This window comes from Acanthaster planci, linkage group LG15, assembly GCF_054643075.1.
Source record: "Acanthaster planci isolate LZ-2023a linkage group LG15, COTS_SCS, whole genome shotgun sequence".
Lineage (NCBI taxonomy): Eukaryota > Metazoa > Echinodermata > Asteroidea > Valvatida > Acanthasteridae > Acanthaster > Acanthaster planci.
The window spans coordinates 372,054-394,386 of NC_141791.1; the positions used below are offsets into that span (position 1 = coordinate 372,054).

The window sequence follows — 22,333 nt, forward strand, 5'->3', positions numbered from 1 at the left end:
ACTGTGTACATGTACGTGTACTGTACATGTACCGGTACACTATAAAGCGGTGCAGGTGCATTTAATATTACAACGTATGCCCAAACAAGAACTTTTCCACAGAAGTGCTCTAGACAGCACTGTATTAACAGCTTACAGGTCCTGAAAACTACAGGTGTACCGGTAGGCCTACATGTTTAACTCAGTATGTATGTAACCGTAGCCTGGTGAAGATACCAATAAATCACATTTTCTAGCACCTTCCAATGTAAATTTTCACATTTCAATGAGTAAGTGGTGCAAGCCTTTATTCCAAACTTTTGAATCTGAATCCATGATTTCTGGCTACGCGTACATGTACTGACTGGTATATGCTCATGTACCTGTACATGCATTATACCTCAAGATATGAACATGTTTTAAGGAATGTCTAACGGGCCTACATGTAATGTATGTCCATGTAGGCCTACATCTACAAGCAGGTCCACTTACACTCAAAAGTATATTTCAGGATGAAATCAGTGATCAAAGAAAAACTTGAAAAGAATTCACATGGGCTTTTGAAATAAAATTTGCTGCATGAAAAATTAAAACATGCTAATGTTCTCAGGGATGACATAAGAGTAGGCAATACCTTAGAGTCTGAATTAAAAAGGTCAGACAAGGTACATCCAGGACAGGATATGTATCCATATCATCTATCATGCAGCATGGCCAGGTTGTTTACCACCACAGAAGGCACCCCCCCATTTCTTGTTTGTCATTCCTCTACATTCAGTCCTTTAAGCCCTGTTCCAGTGAAAAGCCCTCCAGAGTACTAGCACTCCATTGACAGACTCAACCACACAAGGCGCCTTTTGTGTAACTCTGGTTGACTCAGTCCTGCCATGGTCCAACCAGTACCATGAATAGCAGAAACCCCATATCACCCCATTGTTCCCACTGAGGGGGGTATTGTACCCAGTCAATCATTGACTAGAGGGGTACTGTCTGGAAAGAGGGATACAAAAAAGGGTGTACAGTGTTCACCCTACTGTCTATGATGCCCATGTACATGTACATCGTGGCCCCCTAGGTAAGCACAAACACCCTTATAATAAAATTATCAGTGATGATATCATTCAAAAACCACTCCAGGAGAATATTCTCGATGTGTTTACAAAATGCTTTGGATGGGGATTTTCCCTGAAAACTTTACAAAGTCAATATCTAAAGATTCGAGGGCGAACAACATGTATTGTTAGGACACCTGTAAACTTCATTGGAATTTATGGCCAGATTGTTCCAGCCTCCACCTGTCTGTGTTGGATATAAATACCAATTATTTCTGCGTCTTTTGCTCTCAACAAAGTTACACAATGTACATGTACAATATTACAATGTGCAGGACTCAGTGTTTATGGAAGCTACATGTAGAACTTCAACAGTATTTCTGAAAATAAAATTAAATCTGGCAACAAAAGATAAAAGACATTCCAGGAATCAGGGAATAACTGTGGCAGCAAAAGAAAAGAGAGAACTACCCCTGGTGGAAAAACCACAAGGTCAGAATTTCAGTTATGTAGCTTTTAACACATCTTTTTGTTTGGGGGTGGTTGGAGTGAGAGCAGACCAGAAAGGGCAAGTACCTACAAGAGGTTGACTTCATCAGAAGTTTGATGATTGATGCAACCATGCATTTCTAAATTGTCTCCAAATACTGAAAGTTTGGACAGGATTTCCAATCAGTGCCTTTTCTATTTTACACTACCAGGGACTGATCCCCTTTGTGGCTGACATGTCAACACTGCAGAGTATCAAAATCCTTACTTCTCTTTCTCTCTTTATAAAGCAGGTTTGCCACAAAATGCTTGAGGTTTGGGTAACCACCATCAAGTATGTATACATGTAGAAACCCAAGTGTTCTTGATGACGAAAAACCACCATCCCAAACAGAAACCTGAACTGGTCCTAACTGTTTGGGTTTCTTCTCGCAAACCCTTTTCACATTTATACGATGTAATAAGGAACATCCACTCAGCACAATGCAACATAACTTGGAACAGTTTCAAATAATACAAAATGGCGCACAAAATGTAAAATGCGCAGAACTCGTTACAGTGCAAGTACAGTGTACATGTATGCTCTTGGCAACACCTGTGTAGTCACAAGCTGTCATCATGCAGTTTGACAAATGTTTCTAAACATCATTCACATCGCCTGAACTAGGATCACTTGAGTTTGAAGTTGGATCATTTTGTTATCAAACAAGTTCATGCTTGAATAGAACTACATGTATTTTTCAAGCTTGTGACTTCCAATGTCACACAGATATGTAACATGTACTAGACAGCAGCAAGGACCAGTACCATAATCATCAATGAAACAGGTGGAAGTACTCCCACTGCTTCAGGTAATGTCCCAAAAACTGTCAACTTCTAAGCGAAAGTCAATCTGGTTTAAAATTACTATTTCTTCTCTCATAGCCTTGAAGTTTAAAACTAGAAAGATTCTTCATTTTAGATTGAGTCACACTAGGGGACCATCCAATACCATGATTGCATTATCTGAAATTGTTTTGCACTGTTGGTATCTGTTCCAGTAATTCCCATACTTGTTCATAATTCAGTACATAGGTAAGTCCTTCATTGACTGTGTGGTGATGATCACAATTGACAGGAAGTGGAAAGAGATTCAACTTTCGTTTCCATGAATAGAACCCCAAAATCTTTTGTCCTGTTGCTTTTCATGGTTGTATGCCCTTCTGGGTCAGTCCTACCGTGATCAGTTCACAATCCATCTACTACTGCAAGATAAATGTATGGTGAATTTCTGTTGTTGGCATGTTTCCAGTTTTTCATTTCCATGTTGAACAGTTATAAGTAAATTACCCACTAAAAATACCTATAACACCTAGCCCTGGGAAAACATTTTTCCCCCGAGGTCTGGTACATGCATGTTTGTGAACTAACAATAAAGACTGAATTATTCCTGTCAACAGCCTCTTGAAACCAACTCAACTTTCAAGCACTGATCTGAACATGTATCTTTTGTGAAATACCGGTATACATGTACCAGTACATGAACTCGTTTTATCTTTTTGTTCGTTAGTTTGAGTTAAAGCTGATAGCAATCCTCCTCCTTCCCCCACAAATGTATGAAAGACGTCATCTCTACACAATACCTTCCATCCCTTGCCCCCCAAAAAATTCAAGTACAAAATGTAAGATTGCTACTGGTGCCTAACCACTTTTGCGTTATTAACACACCCTAGTGTCATCTCATTATCTCACAGTGTAACATCAGCACATCTGATATGCACCAAATCAAGTCAATGCCTCGTCCATCAATTTACCCATCCCCGCCCCCTGCCTGTGAGAAAAAAAAGACGTTACTAAAAATTCAGGTTGACGTCTGTCCACAATTTCATAAAAAAAGGTCTCTGACATGATGTTTTTGTTGAGTCTTTCGCACTATTAGGCAATGCTCAAGTACATAAGAAAACACTTCCATTAACGAACATGCATCCATCCTTATGGCCTTGAGGACAGGCTGTCGTTGACTTGCCATTTATTCCCTGCTAATTTCACAATAGAGACCTGCAAAGACCAGGAGATTCATTCTCACTCCAATATGTGAAGTGAACAAAAATATATTATATATTGTATCCACATACCGGTAGCACTTGGACTTGACAACTAAGCAACGACTGTTACTAAGGGAATTCTTGAAGCTATCTGACGCAGTTTTTGACCCGAACTCCTTTTGGGCTTATCCCTCAATATGACAATTATGTGTAAGTAAGACCATTTTGTTGATAGAGGGAGTGAACCCTGGTATTTTCTAGTCCCTACTAGAAAAGTTGGGGAAGAAAATCAGCCTTAGGCTTTCAAATCAAGATGAGGGATATGAAATTAACAGAAGGAAAAATTGACCGATCACGCCTGCTAAATCACGTGACCTACCGGTATAGTGGGTATTAACTGCAAGGTGCGTTTTGAGTGCTGTTTACAAACAACACAGCCAAGTAATGGTATAGTATGCAGCACGTCTGTAGTCTGAGTACGGTACTGGTACCTATCGCCGGCTTTTTTTTTTTTGATAAATGATAATACATGTATAAAACACTTTGCTTCTGAGTGGATGCCATGTTTGTTGATATCTTATACCAAGCATAGGTCATGTGATTTAGTGGGTGCAATCGGTCTATTCCAAGGCTTGGCAGGAATGTAGAGGTACAATGCAGGTGTATGCGTATCATATGCTACATAAGCTGACCAGCAAACTGCTTTGACCTGTATAATGTACATGTTACATGTGAATGCACTATACATGTTTAGTACTGGTATTAGACTATGACTGACATGTACAAGAAGAATGAATGCATGCAATATCAAAGTGAAGATGACATCCCTGGCAAAGTGAGTACCCTTCAAAATAAGGCTCTGTAACCTTCAGCAAGTTAAGGGCTTGCAAAAAAAAAACTCCTCTTCTGCCCAACCTTGTTAAAAAAAAAGTGAAGATTACATTCCTGGCAAAGTGAGTACTGCACAGAGCAAGACTCTGTAACCTTCAGCAAGTTCAGGGTTTGCAAAAAAAATCTCCCCTTCTGCCCAACCTTGATGAAAAATAAATTCATAAAAGACAAATCAACTTACTTTGCAGACTGTCGTCAAGGACGCAGTATTGTAAACTAGAAAAAAAAACAGACTACGTGTATGTTGTTCTGCACGTGTTTGGAACAAGGAGTTGCGACAGGTATAGATCTAATGAAGATGATGTTAGCAACCCACGTCATACGGCTTTCAACAAGCACAGACGCATGGCCATGGCCAACTACGGCAGACAACCCCACCAGCTGACGTCATAATTTACACACGCTCGGACGAGTTCAGGGTAGATCGCCGATAATTACATTCCATTAAATAGAGTTTCCTGTATGCATATGTGAGTGTGAGGTACAGGGAGGGCTATGGCTACAACATGTACAGCATACGACATTCACATCTCTAACAATTTTGTCTTACAATCAAAAGCTGGTACCATACATTGTACATGTAGATTCCATGTCTCAATACACCATTGTCTGTGGCTACTGACACAATGAAGGAGGAATTGAAAAGGTTACAGAACATGAGATGCTATATTGTTGGAGAAATGACAAGTGGCACTTTCTGCCTTGAGGCCTGGGTTCTAATGGAAGACGTACATGTAGATGTACATGTAATTCCTTTTGTCATGTGTCAGTATTCTTACTGAGCAATTCCAATAGCCTAGGGCATAAAACATGTTTACACACCTTGATGTAAAAGGATGCACATATCTCTAAGAACCAAGTGTAGCAGTAAAACTGATACCACCAAAGGAAAGAACATTCAAAGGTTTGAGCCCAACATGTTAGCAACTTTTAAACTATTAACAATACTACATGTACAATAAGATAACAATGAATGTAGTGCAATGTTTCCTCTCATAAGATTTGTTCAATTCAACATGTACATGTACCTCTCCCATCCCAGCAAAAATGTCCGGCACCAAATACTCAGTGCAATATTTTCAAAGTACGTATGACCTTCTTAGGATATGTTTTTTGAGCTGAAAAAGGTCTCCATTCCATTTTCTAAATTTTGACATGTCCGACTTCCAAGAAAAATAACATGAAAGGTCATTCATGCAGTACTCACATACACTGTGCGCCTGGTTTTCCTATCAAAAAAACACAATTTCCCAATAAAAGCAATTTTGACAATACGATCTGATCACAAAGCATGCTGTACATTCACGTTAATGAAGGCGGTTTTCCTTTGGTCATTGCAAGCACCCAATCAATCAAATGCGACTTCATTTAAGCAGGCAGACGGCGGCAGTAATTAATGATGTGGAAAGAGAACTGCAGGCTGGGCAAGGGTGCATGAATCAGCAAGTGTCTATTGACTACTCAGAGGCCTATCTCTATCCCTGGCTCTGAACAGGTACCAGTATGGACAATTTCAAGTAGCAGGTTTTTAGCCAAGAAAATGAACCAGTCTGGTTCTGACTTGACCCAAAAAAAAAACTTAGGCCTTTATTCACACGTATGTGTACATACGTGGAACTGAAAATTTACAAAGTAACGAGCTCAAGATAAGCCAGGAAGCTGCAGGTACTGTACCCTCTACATGTAAGCAAACTACATGTACATGTGTAGCAGTGAGGAAAACAAGTTTAACAATGACATCCTTGTATAGAAATCACAACTGTCAATGACACTATGGCATTTCCCTGCAACAGAAACACATGAACACAAACACTGTAGCAGTTATCTGCTTACATTAGTAATCTCTGTACAAAAGAAACACAGAAAATTAAGCAAACACAAACAGTTCTTTAAGTTTAAGGTCAACTGCAGATGACATTTGACAGACGTCATGTTTTCACACAAATCCAACACAAAAATGAGGAAGAAAGAAAGGAGGAGAAAAAAATGTTGTTCCTGGCTATGTTTCCATCAGATAACTAGGAAAAACCAGGGAACGCTGTTTACGAAGAGAGTTGAGAGCTGTTTTTCACAAACTCCCACAGGGGTAAGGGGATAAAGTCAAAAGTTCATGCCTTTTGTGGCAAAAATACTACAAAAACACATCAACAAAGCCAGGCAGGTGGGCTTACATGGATCTGAATTTCTTCTTTTTAAGGGAGAACATACAATATACTGTACTGTACAGTAGTTTTCTTCATAAAAATTTGAAACTTTATCAGCATGACCCATTCTCCAAGTTACACTTGTCCCTTTGTGGCTAGTATTTGGGTTCAATATCTAGAAGAAGTACACACGTGTGCAAGTAATGAGTGAAGATTTGTAGGGTGTTAGTAGTTGGTTAAGTCTAATTATTGAGCACTTTCTGTAGCAGAGAGGCTTATAGTCCTAATGGCTTATTTCAAGAACACTAACTCCCAAGGCATTTTTGCTTAGACATTTTCTCATGTGTGGTACAAAAAAATGTTTCATCAAGCCCTAGGTATTAAAAGCGAAAGGGGCTGGGTTTGGGTTGTACAGTTCTGAAACCACTGAAAATTTGAAACATGTAGAAAAAAAGTTATTTTGCCAGTTCATTGCAGTTATTATTAATAAAAAGTACAAGTAATGTTTCTTTTTACATATATATTAAAAATAAAGTTGGAAGTCCATCTTCAAGAGATTCAAATCATTTGCACCTTCACATACTGGTCCATTTTCCAAACATGAATTCAACCATTTTCCCAAATTTTGTTACTTTGCTGATGAGCAAGATGTACTCATGCATGTACTTTATATCAGACTGTGGACACTACAAAATTCAGACTTCACTTGAAGTTTTCTGTTTGCAATGGTAGAGATTTCCTGTGATGGTACAGCAACAGAATCTCATCCCTTTGGGACTACCAGGACTCTCCATATCTGTTTTATATTCATGGACTGATTATACCACAAATCCCGTTCTCTCCCGGAATCCAATACAACAGTGAAATCTAAGACTGATTTTGGTCTGTAGCTAGCTGTAGGATTTTACTGAACATATTTGAATAATGCAGAGTCTGGGTTATCAAGTCAGATCTTCTGAGGGGAAGAAACAGAATGGGCACCACCCGTATACATTTTACATGCAATTGCTTCAGATTTCAGCAGATTGGTTTCCGTCATTTCTTATTTCTTTCAATATGGATACAATTAAAAAAATGCACAAACTATTGTGAATATTGATGATGAAATTTGATACTTTTTTCCAAACAAGCTTGGAGGGTCAATGACTCTCAGAGAACAGATCAGAGACTTAGACTACATCTGAATCTGTTGTCTGGAGCTAGGTCTAGGTCTTCATTAAATGTACATTGGAAACACATGTACGTGGAGACACGCAGACAATAGACTTAACCATACAGAAGCTCTGGAAGCCCGTTTTGGACATGACTTTAGGCTGCATCCAAATCTGTTGCCTGGAGCTAGGGTCTCTGTCTTTGCTCCTGTCATAATTCTAAGAGATGCTCGCAATGGCTCTGGAAGCCCGTTTTGGACATGACTTTAGGCTGCATCCAAATCTGTTGCCTAGAGCTAGGGTCTCCGTCTTTGCTCCAGTCATAATTCTCAGAGATGCTCGCAATGGCTCTGGAAGCCCGTTTTGGACATGACTTTAGGCTGCATCCAAATCTGTTGCCTGGAGCTAGGGTCTCTGTCTTTGCTCCAGTCATAATTCTCAGAGATGCTCGCAATGGCTCTGGAAGCCCGTTTTGGACATGACTTTAGGCTGCATCCAAATCTGTTGCCTGGAGCTAGGGTCTCTGTCTTTGCTCCAGTCATAATTCTCAGAGATGCTCGCAATGGCTCTGGAAGCCCGTTTTGGACATGACTTTAGGCTGCATCCAAATCTGTTGCCTAGAGCTAGGGTCTCCGTCTTTGCTCCAGTCATAATTCTCAGAGATGCTCGCAATGGCTCTGGAAGCCCGTTTTGGACATGACTTTAGGCTGCATCCAAATCTGTTGCCTAGAGCTAGGGTCTCTGTCTTTGCTCCAGTCATAATTCTCAGAGATGCTCGCAATGGCTCTGGAAGCCCGTTTTGGACATGACTTTAGGCTGCATCCAAATCTGTTGCCTGGAGCTAGGGTCTCTGTCTTTGCTCCAGTCATAATTCTCAGAGATGCTCGCAATGGCTCTGGAAGCCCGTTTTGGACATGACTTTAGGCTGCATCCAAATCTGTTGCCTAGAGCTAGGGTCTCCGTCTTTGCTCCAGTCATAATTCTCAGAGATGCTCGCAATGGCTCTGGAAGCCCGTTTTGGACATGACTTTAGGCTGCATCCAAATCTGTTGCCTAGAGCTAGGGTCTCTGTCTTTGCTCCAGTCATAATTCTCAGAGATGCTCGCAATGGCTCTGAAAGCCCATTTTGGACATGACTTTAGGCTGCATCCAAATCTGTTGCCTGGAGCTAGGGTCTCCGTCTTTGCTCCAGTCATAATTCTCAGAGATGCTCGCAATGGCTCTGAAAGCCCATTTTGGACATGACTTTAGGCTGCATCCATTTTGGATACAGCCATAGTACAAGTTGCCATTAAACGAGCACAAGATGAGGATTAAAGGCAAAACACTAGCACTTCAGAATCAACATGCTGTTTTTTTAATGGATTGCAAAATACTGTAGATTCAAACTATGCTCTCAACATTCAGGATACATTTACTTCACATTTGATGGTTTAAAATGAAAGTTTCAACAAATTTGGATATGACTCAGAGGTTCATTTCATTGCAAAAAGGTATACTAACCTGCTTCCTATTAATGCACCCAACTTGGTGTTGATGTCACAGTCTGGTTGATGAGTCCGTCAAAGTTAAAATCTAGGTTGCCATCATCCATCAGCTCGTTATGAATTATGGAATCAATGTCACAGTCCATTTCACGAATCATATCAACGTTCAGATTTTGGAGGTCACTGGGAACCCTGTCACTAGATGTACTCAAAGGAATGGTTTGAACAGGTTGGTTCATCGATGACTGGCTGTATTGGACATTCATGGCATTGTGGGTGGGACTAGACATTTGGTTATTCTGGGAGGCCGTGATGGCGGGATTCAGTTGTAGCATGGACAGAGGATTGCTGGGGCTAGTCTGTGGACTGAAGCCTTGTAGGGCCCGGCCTTGTGACATGTTGGTTTGGACGCGACATGTGGGCTGCAGATTGGTCGGACGCTGATGCATCATACTGCCAGGGGTACCTGGCTGAAGAGTGGAATGGGATAGCATGGGATCACGCTTGGAGAGGATGGCGCCGTTTGTGGTCATGCTACCATCTTGATGGGACATCACAGAGAAGGCTGACTGCTGTGGCTGAGGTACATTGATACTGAATGGCTGCGACATGTCAGTGACACTCATCGATGGAGAACAACGCTGCTGTGGAATTGGACTCATTGAATTTTGGGCATATGGGCTGTAGGCTGGGCTTTGTACATTACTGTGGACAGGGGATACATCAGATCCACTGTAGCTAGGTGCTGGTGAGTACATACTGCTGTTCTGGAAAAGGTTCCCACGGCTTGTGTGCTTCGGGGAGGGTCTCATAGGAGTTGGGACTCGAAGCTGCTCTACTGGACTGTTAAGATCTGAGCTGACTGATCCATTCAAGGAGGTATTCAGACTCATGGCTTTGGCGAGGGATGCCAGTTGGTCAGTATGCAAGTGATCAGGGCTTTCGTAGGGTTGTGTCTGGTGGTGGCCCAGATCGTATGGCCCTGGCGACATTGGCGGGACTTCATTATCATGCATGTCGCTGATCTGATTGATGGGAGACAGACGACCACAGCTGCTGGCATTAGAGCTAGCCCTGGAGCGGAACTCTGAGCTCAGGGTAAGTGCCAGCGTCTCAGGCTCACCTTCAAACTTAGGAGTAGGGCTGGTACTCCACTTGGACCTCCCGGCATCATCCATGACCTTCTTCTTAGCTCGGCCACGCTTCTTTTCCCACTTAGGGTTGTTGGTGTCCATGCTTGAAGCTCGTCGGCGGGAGGACTTGCCAGGCTTGGCATCAGGGTTGATCATCCACCAGGAGCTTTTACCAGTGCCTTCATTCTGCACTCGCACAAAGCGACTGTGCAACGACAGATTATGTCTGATGGAATTCTACAAGAAATAAGACAGAGAAAAAGAAAAAATATTTATCATCAAACATTATAAACACTCAAATTATTGCTATAATGGCAGGCTCCACTCCAAATCAGCTATTATTGAGTCACCAACCAAACAGCTGAAGAATACCAAATCTAACTTCTTAATTACCAGCCCCAGACTTAACCAGGTGGTTCTATTTTGGAGATTGAAAATTTATGCATAGTGAAATTTCCCATTTTACCACTTTGATGTTTTGAGAGAATGAAAGTCAGTTGATGACAAGAACTAAGTAATCATAAGGCAGTTTTTCACTCAGATGCCTGCAGATGTATGATTCAACAAGCAATCATGTTTGGTTTACGTTTTACAGCATAGCCTAAAAGGATAAAAAAAAATCTGTACTTTTTCAAAGGTTAATTCAATGATTAGATGAGACTTGTGTCACGAAAACATCTTGATGGGGATGCCACAAGTTTTCTTATATTGCAACAGCTTAAACAGAAATTCCAAACCAGCAGCAGTACGGTACTTTCATGTACAGCACATGAATTCCAAACCAGCAGCAGTACGGTACTTTCATGTACAGCATATATATGGTAGAGGACAGTATTTACACCCCGATTGTTTCTTTTGTGCAACACACCAGAAAAATAATTAAAGTTACTAAATATGACTATGAATAAAATTCCTTCAACTGGCAAGGGCAAAACCAGATATTTCATTCAATAGTTGTAGTCCTACAAAAACCTAATATATCGAGCCATGCTGACCACTTTAGGAAACACACTTCTCATCTGGAGGACAATATACATGTAGCTTCTCTTAAAATATATTAATATCATATTAACAATCATTGACATCAATCATGTAAAATGAGTAGTGGCAGTACTCCTGATAGTCTGTCAGTTCTTCTCAGAGCTGCCTTGACAGGGGAAGTTGGACTTAGTGTCCCATAACCACAGGTTATCTCATTATTGAAACCTCAGATTACGGACAATGAAAAAAAAAATCACTGGTTTCAAGACTGGTCAGTGACCTTCCAATATCCAGCTCACAGTTGGAATAAATACCACTCTCAGTAGGCATTCTTGAGCCAACAGTTGTAACCAGTAAGTGAAAATGGTAGGGAAAATATTAACCCCAAAACAAGTCTACATATGGGGGGGGGGAAATTAGCAGCGGTGGCCAGTACAGTCAAATGCATCGCTGTGAGCTATCTCGGAAAAGCTGCCGGAACTAATGACAAGCAGTAGATAATTAGGTTTAGGAGGCGGCCTAGGGTTGCCCATGTACGACAGTGTGGTAATTAAATGATAGGGTAATGCAGACGATATTCCCAGATGCAACCAAGTATGGAGGCGGAGAGTTAAGTCTATCCAAGAGGGATATCATCCATGCATTGGTGCAATCAAACCCAAGTGTGATTGGCTTCACATACCACCAACAAAATGTAAACCAAGTCATCTTCATGTATGTAAGGTACTACCTCTGTTCTACCATTTCACAACACTCTCTTCTTAAATGATTTTACAGATATTGTCTCTTGTAGGCAAGATTGTTTCTAAGAACCTTGGCTTTTCTGTTCCGATTTGCTGATCACACAACTAGCCTAGTATTTTGGAACTGCTCTTTGTGATAACACTACTTAGTGATAACACTACTTAGTGATAACACTACTTAGTGTTATCTCAGTAGTGTGATCTTGTACATGTACCATTTTTCTTTTAACCTAGAAAAAGATTTGAGACAAAAGTACTAATGGATAATGGTTCAAATTGCAACAAAACTGTCTCTTAAACCTAGAAGATTTTTTTTATCCTAACCCTCCTCAATCCTCCAAAATCCTTTGGGCAGTTTTGGAGGATTGAGGGTGAATGGCAAAAGTGCATGGCTGATTGTGAAGGATGCCATGAGTGAAGGTCGTGGGTAAGACCTAGTGTTGTTCTTGCTCAGTCATGCATGAATTTAGCCAATATTTATTTTGAAACAAATGCACTGCTCAAGAATGCCGTTCACACTGTCTCAACATAATGAGAGGAATTGCGGGAAGATTTTGAAGGATTAAGGCAGTAGACACATCTCCAAGTAACATTTTCAAGAAAATTTTGAGAATTTTGGAGGATTGAGGCTGAATGCAATTTTTCATGTTGAAAATCAGAGGAATTTGGAGGATTGAGGATGGTTGGAGGATTGAGGATGGTTCCTAGTGAAAAGGCCTCGGGCGTTGGAAGGAGAGGTTAGGAAAGTTGCAACAAATGATAACAGAGGACTTTCAGCTACCCATTTTGCCAGCCAAACCAGGAAGAGATTTTTGGATAACAAACACGATTTACATGTATGTGCCTGTATGTCCCTGAAGGCTGACCCAAAGTGAAGTCAGTAGTAGACAGCCAGGGAGCTAATTACAGAACAACTAGTGTCATTGATTCAGTGACTGTTATATTCAAAGGGCTCATACATGTACCTGCACATGTACACCAGCCCTTACTGATAACACAAAGCTCATTATCTCTAACACTAAATCCTAACCACACATTGTAATAAGACATGACTGGCACCTAGGAGCATCATCAGGCTTTGCATTTTACAAGGGATGGCAACACTTGCCTGTCCCTGAGGATGGGTATGTACATTATATGGGCATGCATGGTGTGTAGATATGTACATTTACTGGTATACCATTAAAGTTAACACCTGTATTACACTATAATTTGTCAACATACTGGTATACATGTATGTCTGGTCTTAAGCTTCATTTCCAATGACTGTACAGTGGTTTTATATATTAGCATATTCCAATTCCAATTTTCTAAAATGTGATTAATTTATTACAGGACAGGTGGGCCAATCCTGTGGGGTGTATTAAAAGTAGAGTGTTAAATTTGAGACACAAAATTTATACATCTGCATTTGACATTGTACATAAATGAATGGTTGTAATGGACACGAGTCAGGAACTACTGATGACTACTGGATCCAGTGCTGGACATCAGCTCTAGACCACCAGGACCATGGTGGCAGACCAACAGACTCCACTGAACAAGACTCGACTGACCATGACAACTTGCATTGGAATGCTACCTGCTATCCAGTCTTTGACATTCAGAGTATGCACATGTTCTACATGTGTGAAATGGCCCATTGTCACATGTTGGGGTGTGAAAACGAAGGGGTATGAAAACGAATGGGAGCAAGATGTGGAGCTTAGAAGGCTTCAACGGAAACACAAAGATAAAGAGGGGTCAATAAAGAGGTCAGTTTGAACTTGGAGGCAGAACGTACCCAGGTTTCTGTTAACAGGTCTCATGCAGAATAGTCAAGAGGATTTAAGGAGTCTCGAAATATCACAACATCTGCACAAGTTTGGACTTGCCCTAAGACTTGCGTGTTAAAATAGTTCTCCACACAACCTCCTGAATGGTCAATGTTTCCCCTAGGCCATGAGTTACTCAAAAGCAACAGAACGCAGCAGAGCCAAGCAAGACACCGTCAGATTGGCATTCACTTTGTGGGTCTTATGAAAACTACAGAAATGAAGTAAAATACAGACACAAGTGTTACTGTGGGTTTGCAATGCACAACACTGCTACATACTCATAAAATGTATGCTATCTTGTGCATGAACGGAATTAGTTTGAAACCGACCTTATTTTCATTTGCAACGATAACAAACATCATCACATGGTATCCATGTACAATTAACATGTCATGCATGCTGCACAGCAGTACAGAGTGTTTGTGTACATGTACTGTACTAGTATGTCTCATACATGCATTGCACGTACCGGTAAGAACAATCATATGGCTCAATGTGTACACACAATGTACAATACATGAACATGTTTGGTACAGGTACATGAACGTGCACTGGTAGGCCCTCTATGTACATGTACATTGTACATGTACAGTTATGGGTACTAGGTGAACAAATCCTCAAATGCCATTACATGTAAATTTCACAGCTGACCTCAGGTGACCCTGACATCTGGCACACTGCCAAAGGAAATACCTGCTGCCTACTGATGGTGCTATCACACTGCATTGTGGGATGAAGCCCCGGGTTACCTATCAGAGCAGTCACTGTTGGGTAGGCAGGCTGGACAAAGTTCACCTGCTCCATATCACTGACATGGAATTTGCAATGGATTACCGCTCTGACATGATTAGCATCTAGCAGATTAAACTGCTTCTCAGGGCCAAAATTTTCATGTAATGCAGGTCTACCAAATCACAGTGAGGTGTTTCAGCATCACAGAAAAAGTTGCGGTGAAATTGTAGACTTCTCAGTTTGCTTAAATCTGATGCATAATCTCAATATTTGGTTTCACAGATGAACAGGACACAACCAAGTCATATCAAAGTTATCCATTCTTCTTGGATGTGAGTCAAACAAAATACCTGTATACATGTACATGCCTAGTGAAAATCTATACAATTTTGTCTAAAAGCTTTATCCACGTTTCATCAATTCAGGGATGAGATTGACCAATGATAAATATAGCTGTAATTAAACAGCTGAAAAAAGGCATAAAGAAGCTGAACTGTGAAAATCTACAATACTTTTGTACACAGCCAGTGAGGAAAAAAAGCTGAAATTCAAAACCAAAAAAAGCTGAAATCAGCTGAGAAATCTCACCCCTGTCATCATGCAACGAAAATGACCCCATAGAAATCCCGGCTGACTTGTAGAACATTTGGATCCGAGATATTTTAAAATCCAACTCTGTATTTATCAGTAAAATGACACCTTGAATTCTAAAAAAAAAGTTGCAAGATTGACCATAGGGTTTACTAACAAGTTTTATTCACCACAAAGCAGTGCGTGGTCCCAACACAGCCTGAAAGTAAATTGATATACTAGCAAATATTTTCCAAAGCCCCTTTTCCAAGTTGGATTTCTTAAGAAGTAACAGAACAAAAAAATAATTCAAATTCTTAAATCTTTGCACGTTATTTTTCCTATCCAAAGGGTTCTGGAAGCACACTATCAGGGGTCCACTTTCAGGCTTGTCTCAAGAAAAGCAACTATCATGTACAATAGCAATGACTTGTTTGTCTGCGTGGTTTTATTTTTAGTACGAATCAAGTGAAAATATCCATCAAATTGGCTCACGATTTAGCCTCACGGTATCACCTGTAGTACCTGGGGGCAGACAATAAACATTTGTACAATTTCATTTTCACATTTACATGTCTTATACCTGGACATATATTGGTGCTGTAAGTGATATTCTTGCACAGGTTGTAAATAGGGCCTATCCATCCCCAAAAATATATTTCTGTGTTTAATCAGGCAGAACCAAGCGTCATTCACGGCATTCCCCTGACGAATTGTCACTCACAACCGCTGGTCTGACGTCACATCATCTCCAGACCCTGTCGAACATGAGTTGAATAAACTGGCATCATCACTCCCTACTTCAACGCAAAGACGTGATGCAAGCCAGTGACATGAAGAGCTACCCCTTCATAATCACATTTGCCAACACTCCAGCACGACATCCTTCAGGCTCTAGTCCTATTCATAGCTCTCTCTGCCTCTCTCCTTTTTATCTTAGCCAAAGGACGGATGCAACAACAGTGTATCAGTAGGGCTTACCCCTAGCTGCCAGGCTACTTGACCAATCTTACCTGGCCTGTCTTCCGGAGAAACTGAAACGTGTGAGCTAAGTTCAGAAAGGGCAACTCATAGTACAGCCTGACATTTTAAACTACCACATGTCAACTAAGCAAAATAGGGGAAAACATGCACAACTAAAATTACTGGAGGGAATAACATGCCGGACCACACAAAAATATCTGCATGACTGGCGTTCATGTACCCATGTGTGCATGTAACGAGATAAAGACTGGCAGTTTGGACTTTTTTGGAAAGTTTTTTGTAATTTCACTCTTTCCGTTTTGAATTTTAATGTTATTCTAAAATTAAGGTTTACAAAACAAACACCACGTATTTCTTAAAAAGCTCCACTACTGCCAATACAGTGCACATCCACATACCAGCAACTATGGTAGGTATACATGTACATGTAGGAAGGGGCTCACATTCATGAATATAAATTTCTGCTGTCACCACTGTTCACACCGGTAGTCACATCTACATGTACATAAATGTAAGCATAAATGTGATTCACATCCATGTACATGTAACATTAAAAAATTCCCTGTTCAGCTCCCCTATTTGGCATCCAGGTCAACCATGAGGAAAAGGTCAATATTAAGGTTTCCATCTTAAATGAGTTAAATCTCTGCTTGGCACAGTTCACCAATGTTTCCTCTTGTATTCTCTGGGGTTTTTAAACTGAACCAGAAGCAAACATTTCCTTGTATTTAACTGACATATAAAAATGTACACATACATGTAAATGTAATGTTTTTTCTGGATATTTATGTACAAATGTACATGTACTCCCTACACATGTACTGTACATATGCAGAAATATATTTTCTTCAGTGAATGGAAGAATTTCAATCCTTCATGACTTCTAGATTTTGAGGAGGTATATGTTTCAAATGGTTTATAAACTAAGGCTTTCTATTGATTGGATGCCAACATTGATACTCAATAAATATACACACAGGGTACTCTTTTGTATCCACTTCTGATTCTGATGAAACTGGATACCTTATTTTATGCACTGCATGATAGACCAACATGCACTGGAATTGGAAGCTGCATTCATTATTAATCCTCCTACGCAAGGTGAACCGTGACTAAACTCACCTACACACACCAAAGTGAATGTACTGTAAGAAAAGTTAGGCAACCAGACTCCACGAATGGTGCTCATATAATGAATGTTCAACATGAGGTCATGCAATTTCCTACATACATGTTCATGTACATGGCTCTACGGTTCAAATGTGTACCTGATTACTTTCACTGCCTGCAATTCAAATAAGCACATGCGTAAGCACTGCCAACTTTTTCTAATTATAGATACCGGTACCAGTTAGCCTTCTTTGTACTTGTCCATCAAGAAAGGAAAAGCCTACCTATTAAAATATATTGAGCGCGACTTTAAATCTATCAGCGCATGTACTGGCTGTACCGATGTACTAGTATGTTACATGTACATGTACTTGAATGTTGACAACAGTACCATTACATTGTACAAGGAGGTAATTAAATTTTAAGAGAGGAGGAAAGCTTATGTCACCGTTTAATAGTGTCTGTAAAATTGAATGATGTCATGGTTATATTGTTTACTTGCTACACTATCAAAAGTAGGGTAATATGTTTTTATCTTGTAAAACATCAATGTTGGTTAATCCTTTTCAATCCTAAATATCTTATTCTTAATTTATGAGAATACATGAGTTGCCTGCCTTAGGAAAAAGAAGCATGGTCGATAAATTCCCTAAACATCAATTACTTAACCACACGCAACACAGTGCACTGATCACACACCAGGTTGTCCTCAGCAGAAAAGCACACAATACCTGTACATTTTGGACAATGATTTTACGGTTCTGCTTTGTTCTTACCAGTTTATTTAAATCTTTATCATGGTACGTACCACTCTAGGTCCAAAGTTGAATGCCAAGCACTTGTTTGCAAAATCAAATTATAGATATTTTTGTAACAGGGAATTATATTCTGTATGAAAGCTCTGCATGTATCCATAAATTGCAAATGTTTAAAAAACTTTTAGGCTATACATGTAAAAGAAATCATTTGGCAAAGCTTTGTAAATTTGATATGCAAAAGTAAATGTTTCATCAATTTTCATTGGCTTGCCGAACAAGTTCGTAACACATCTGGATGAATTAATCTGGAGAATGCTCAGAAATTAAGCACTGAAATGAAACCACATGGGAGAGTGGGTTAAGAAGAACTAACTTCCTTATGTAGTTCCTTTACATTTCTCAGATACATGTAGAAATTATATTACATTAAATGATTCCTGAGAAATTTCACACTGCCTTTCAGCATTTAAATCAATGACAACTACAAATCATTCGTTTGTACACACCTCCAAGAACTTAAAGTTTTAGTACATACATAACATGTAAATCTTCAATCTGATTATGTTTAACTTACAGTTAATACAAACCACTGATACATAAAATATAGGAGCTGAGTTCCAAAGCCATAAATTTTTTATTTTCTTCTGAAAAATTTACGTGGGTGATTCTGAGGGAAGAGGACTGCTTCAGGCACCTTCTATTTTTGGAAAGACTTACAGTAAATCTTAAAGCAAGACTTGGATACTGATTGATGTTTGTTAATGATGTACATGTAAGAAAAAAGGAAATCTTTCCTAGTCATTTGGGAGAGTGCCAGCCTTTGTGGAGCTAGCTTAAAATATATGTTGAATCAAAAATGACAAATCAGGTTTAGGGATCACTGGAATTGAGTCTAATGGACACTGTCCATGAGCTGGACACAATCTCCAATTGCTATTCTCTACTCGTACTTGCACCCAAAAAAAGAAGCTTTCCCAGTCTACGCCAGGATATGGAACCTGAGGCTTCATGTACATGTACCGTATGTACATAAATATAGACTGAAATGCAACTTATTATTACATAAATTGCAAACTCTGAAAAATGGGGGGGCAAACCTGTACATGTACATTTTACATCTGATGATGACAGAGCAGTATTAGGATTGTTTTGTGCTACAGTCTGCTATCACAAAAAGTGCTGACTATTATTCTGTGAAGGAACATTATCCATTTAATCACTTATTTCAAGTGGGTGATTATGTACAAGTGGGCTTCACAAGTTAATTGAAAAATTGATTGACCATGTAAATCACTTTCACAGTAAGATAAAAGGTTATCTAAAGATGTATGTTGAAGTACTAATGGTCTGTAACAGTTTATTTGAGCAACATGTACACTGAATGATTAATTCATCATCTTGACATGTGTCCATTTGTTGACTGAGCAGTTTAAATTTTCTTCTTAAAGAACTGTATCTCTGACAATCAACATTCTGCCTCAGCATTGTGAAACAATACTGTAAGTCCTACAGGATCACATTGCAAAGATGCACATTTTCTGAGTGTCATATGGTCTGATACTGCGACAGATGGCTGTCAATTTTGGCTGTTGCGTGCAAACATGAAGGCTAAATACAATTTAAAAGAGTAAACAGTGGGAAATATGATTCTCAAAACTGTGTTAATCTACATGTATTCAGTTTCTAATGAGTTATAAGAACAACTTCAAGTCAGAATCTATAATGTGCACATCTCAGGAAGGAGAACTTATAAATCCTTTCCGCACCCTTCACAGGACTGGCAACTGAGATTCATTCCGAGAATCTTCAGCCATGAGTAAAAACAGCCCAGGTAAACTGTGACCAAAATGAAAGTTAGAACCAGGGGCTATTCACAGTCATCATGTGTGATGTGAAGTCATGAAAGCCATCATGCCAACCTGACCTCCTGACCTCTAAACATGTACAATCCAAGCACAACTATATTTAAGCCCACTCACTGAGTCTCTACCATTACCAAATGACTATCAGCGATCAAAAGGCCTGGCCCAGCGTTGCACACAGGATAGTGGGATTTCTGACTAATGTGTTGAACCCTTTCGGGAAGTGAATTTAAATGGTCTAATGGATCAGTTTTTCCGTGACATCATGAAGAAGACTTGTTCCTGTGGTGTCACTTCCCATTTGCTATAACGGGATCCGGCGCGATAAGCATCCAGTGCAAAAGCAGTATAGACGGAAAAGACATTGGTTTGCTGTAGTTCAAGGAATGATAACAATCTGGAGACAACAGATTTAACCAACCGGAAAATACCAGAAAAGTACAGTCTTGAAAAAAGTCTTGAACAACACAGTAGCCAGACTTCAAAACTTCAAATTATAAAATAAACTTCTGAACTAACACAGCATTAGCACATAGGGGTATGCTCCAACACTAGAAAGATGGTGGGTAGCCCTGTCGCATGGACATGTATGACTAATGAATTCAAACTGACTGTCACAGAGAATATGTTGAAAGTCGCAGACACCATGTCTGTTTTCTCACAAGTAAAACTTCAGACAAGATGTATGGCAGGTGCAAATGAAAAAATGAGATATCATTTATAGCTTTTAGTACCCCCTGAAACTATGGGGCTTGTCACTGTGCATCTTGGAGAGGCAAACCAGGAGCTCCATATAGAAAGAGTTTCATATGCAAGACGCCACTTGACACCCCATGCATAAACCCTTTGAAACTGGTTTGAAAAATTCCAAGTGTTTTCTAAGTTATCGACTCAGTATTCTTTCTCCAAAATTGAACTTTTCTTTATATATTTTTGCTTACTGATGGCTAATAGGTCACTGAAGAGAATAATTACTGGCACCAGATGGAACTCTTTCCCTCCATAGCTCTGGTAGGGGTAAAAACTTAGCACAGATTTAATGTAATTTTTATGGAACACTTTGCAAGGCTATGATGGCAAAATGAAAAATACGGGACTTAAAAAAAATGTTTCTGTTGGTCAACTTTTGAGGCAGGCCTAATTGAATTTCACAGAAAATCTCAAATGAAATTAGTAATACACCCAAACACCTGGTGCTTTGGGCATGTAGGGATACAACGTTATTCAACCATGAAAGGTAGAAACTGAGAAGTTTTACATCTTTAGGCCTATTTAAATTATATTCAAGTCTCCCCCCATATAAGTTTATTCAGGAGATGCCACAATTCATTGCAGAAGTCAATGGAAAGTAATTAATCCATAAACCGTATGCCACTTGACAGTGAGCGGCTTAATGTATTGTAAAAAACTTACTTTCCATCCTGCTGAACTGTTGCTATCGCCCTTGTCTTTGAAGAAGGGAACATTCTTCACCATCCAGTCATAAATTTGTGATAGAGTCAGCCTCTGTTCTGGAGCACTCTGGATTGCTTTGGTGATCAAGTCTGCGTAAGACAAGTTTCCCCATGCATTTCTCCTCGAACAGTTCTTTCTGTTGGTAGCGACGGCTGCCAAATCCTGCTTGATGTCAGGGCTTTCGACCTGTTGCACGGGCAGCGCCGTGTCCTGGATCTCCTCGGCTACAGCAGCGGGCGTGCCTTCCCCGGACGACGGCTGCTGTTGCTGGGACGGCTTCTTCAGAAAGTCCGGTCTCCGGAGCGGCCAAGTACAGGAACGTGGACGGGATTGTGGCTCGTCGAAATCGGGATCAATCTCAGCCATGATTATAATTTCCAGGCTTTACAGCATTCAGTGGAGGTCTGCCAATGGTGTGGAGAGTGGATCATCAAATGACAGAAAGCAGAACTAGCGGAAGGGGGTCGGACAACTTTGCGGTACCGTGTTCAGTTTCAGCTGGCCACCATTTTTATGCACGATATATCACTTAATGGCATAGCGCTAGCGCCACACGGTACGTATACTGCCATGCCATGAATTGAACCGCATACACAGTGCACTATGCGTAGCACGCACGCGCGTGCATGTCACACAGACATTTACATACAATCGTGACGTCAGTGACAGCGCAACCAAAACCCCACGCTGATTGGACTAGAGATAATCTATTTAACTAGCCAGTTGATATTTTCATTATGTATGCAGGATGCACATTGTCAAAAACCCGAAGCTCCCTTGATATTGAATAAAATGTACACACTTGTACTGTATGATTTTGAAATAAAAATTCACCAAGGAAGTAAACTAAAATGTTTAAATGTAAACATATTTTAGTATACGAACTTGTAACTGGAGATAAAGGGTGTTTTATAACCAAATTGTTAAAACTTGCTTAGGAACAAAGTAAACCGAAAAATGAAAAAAACTCA

General features: G+C 40.0%; 1 protein-coding gene across 1 annotated transcript in view; it reads right to left on the minus strand.

Annotated features, from left to right (window-relative positions):
• LOC110974374 (forkhead box protein O3-like) overlaps window positions 1–21,953 on the minus strand; it is a 45,390-nt gene extending 23,437 nt beyond the window's left edge. Inside the window, exons 1-2 of the mRNA XM_022225959.2 lie at window positions 21,321–21,953; window positions 9,234–10,587 (exon numbers count right to left, since the gene is read on the minus strand). Coding sequence (XP_022081651.1) covers window positions 9,244–10,587; window positions 21,321–21,728 — 1,752 coding nt within the window. The 5' untranslated portion in view covers window positions 21,729–21,953 and the 3' untranslated portion in view covers window positions 9,234–9,243. The remainder of the gene's footprint in view (window positions 1–9,233; window positions 10,588–21,320) is intronic.
• Between the last annotated feature and the right edge of the window lie 380 nt (window positions 21,954–22,333).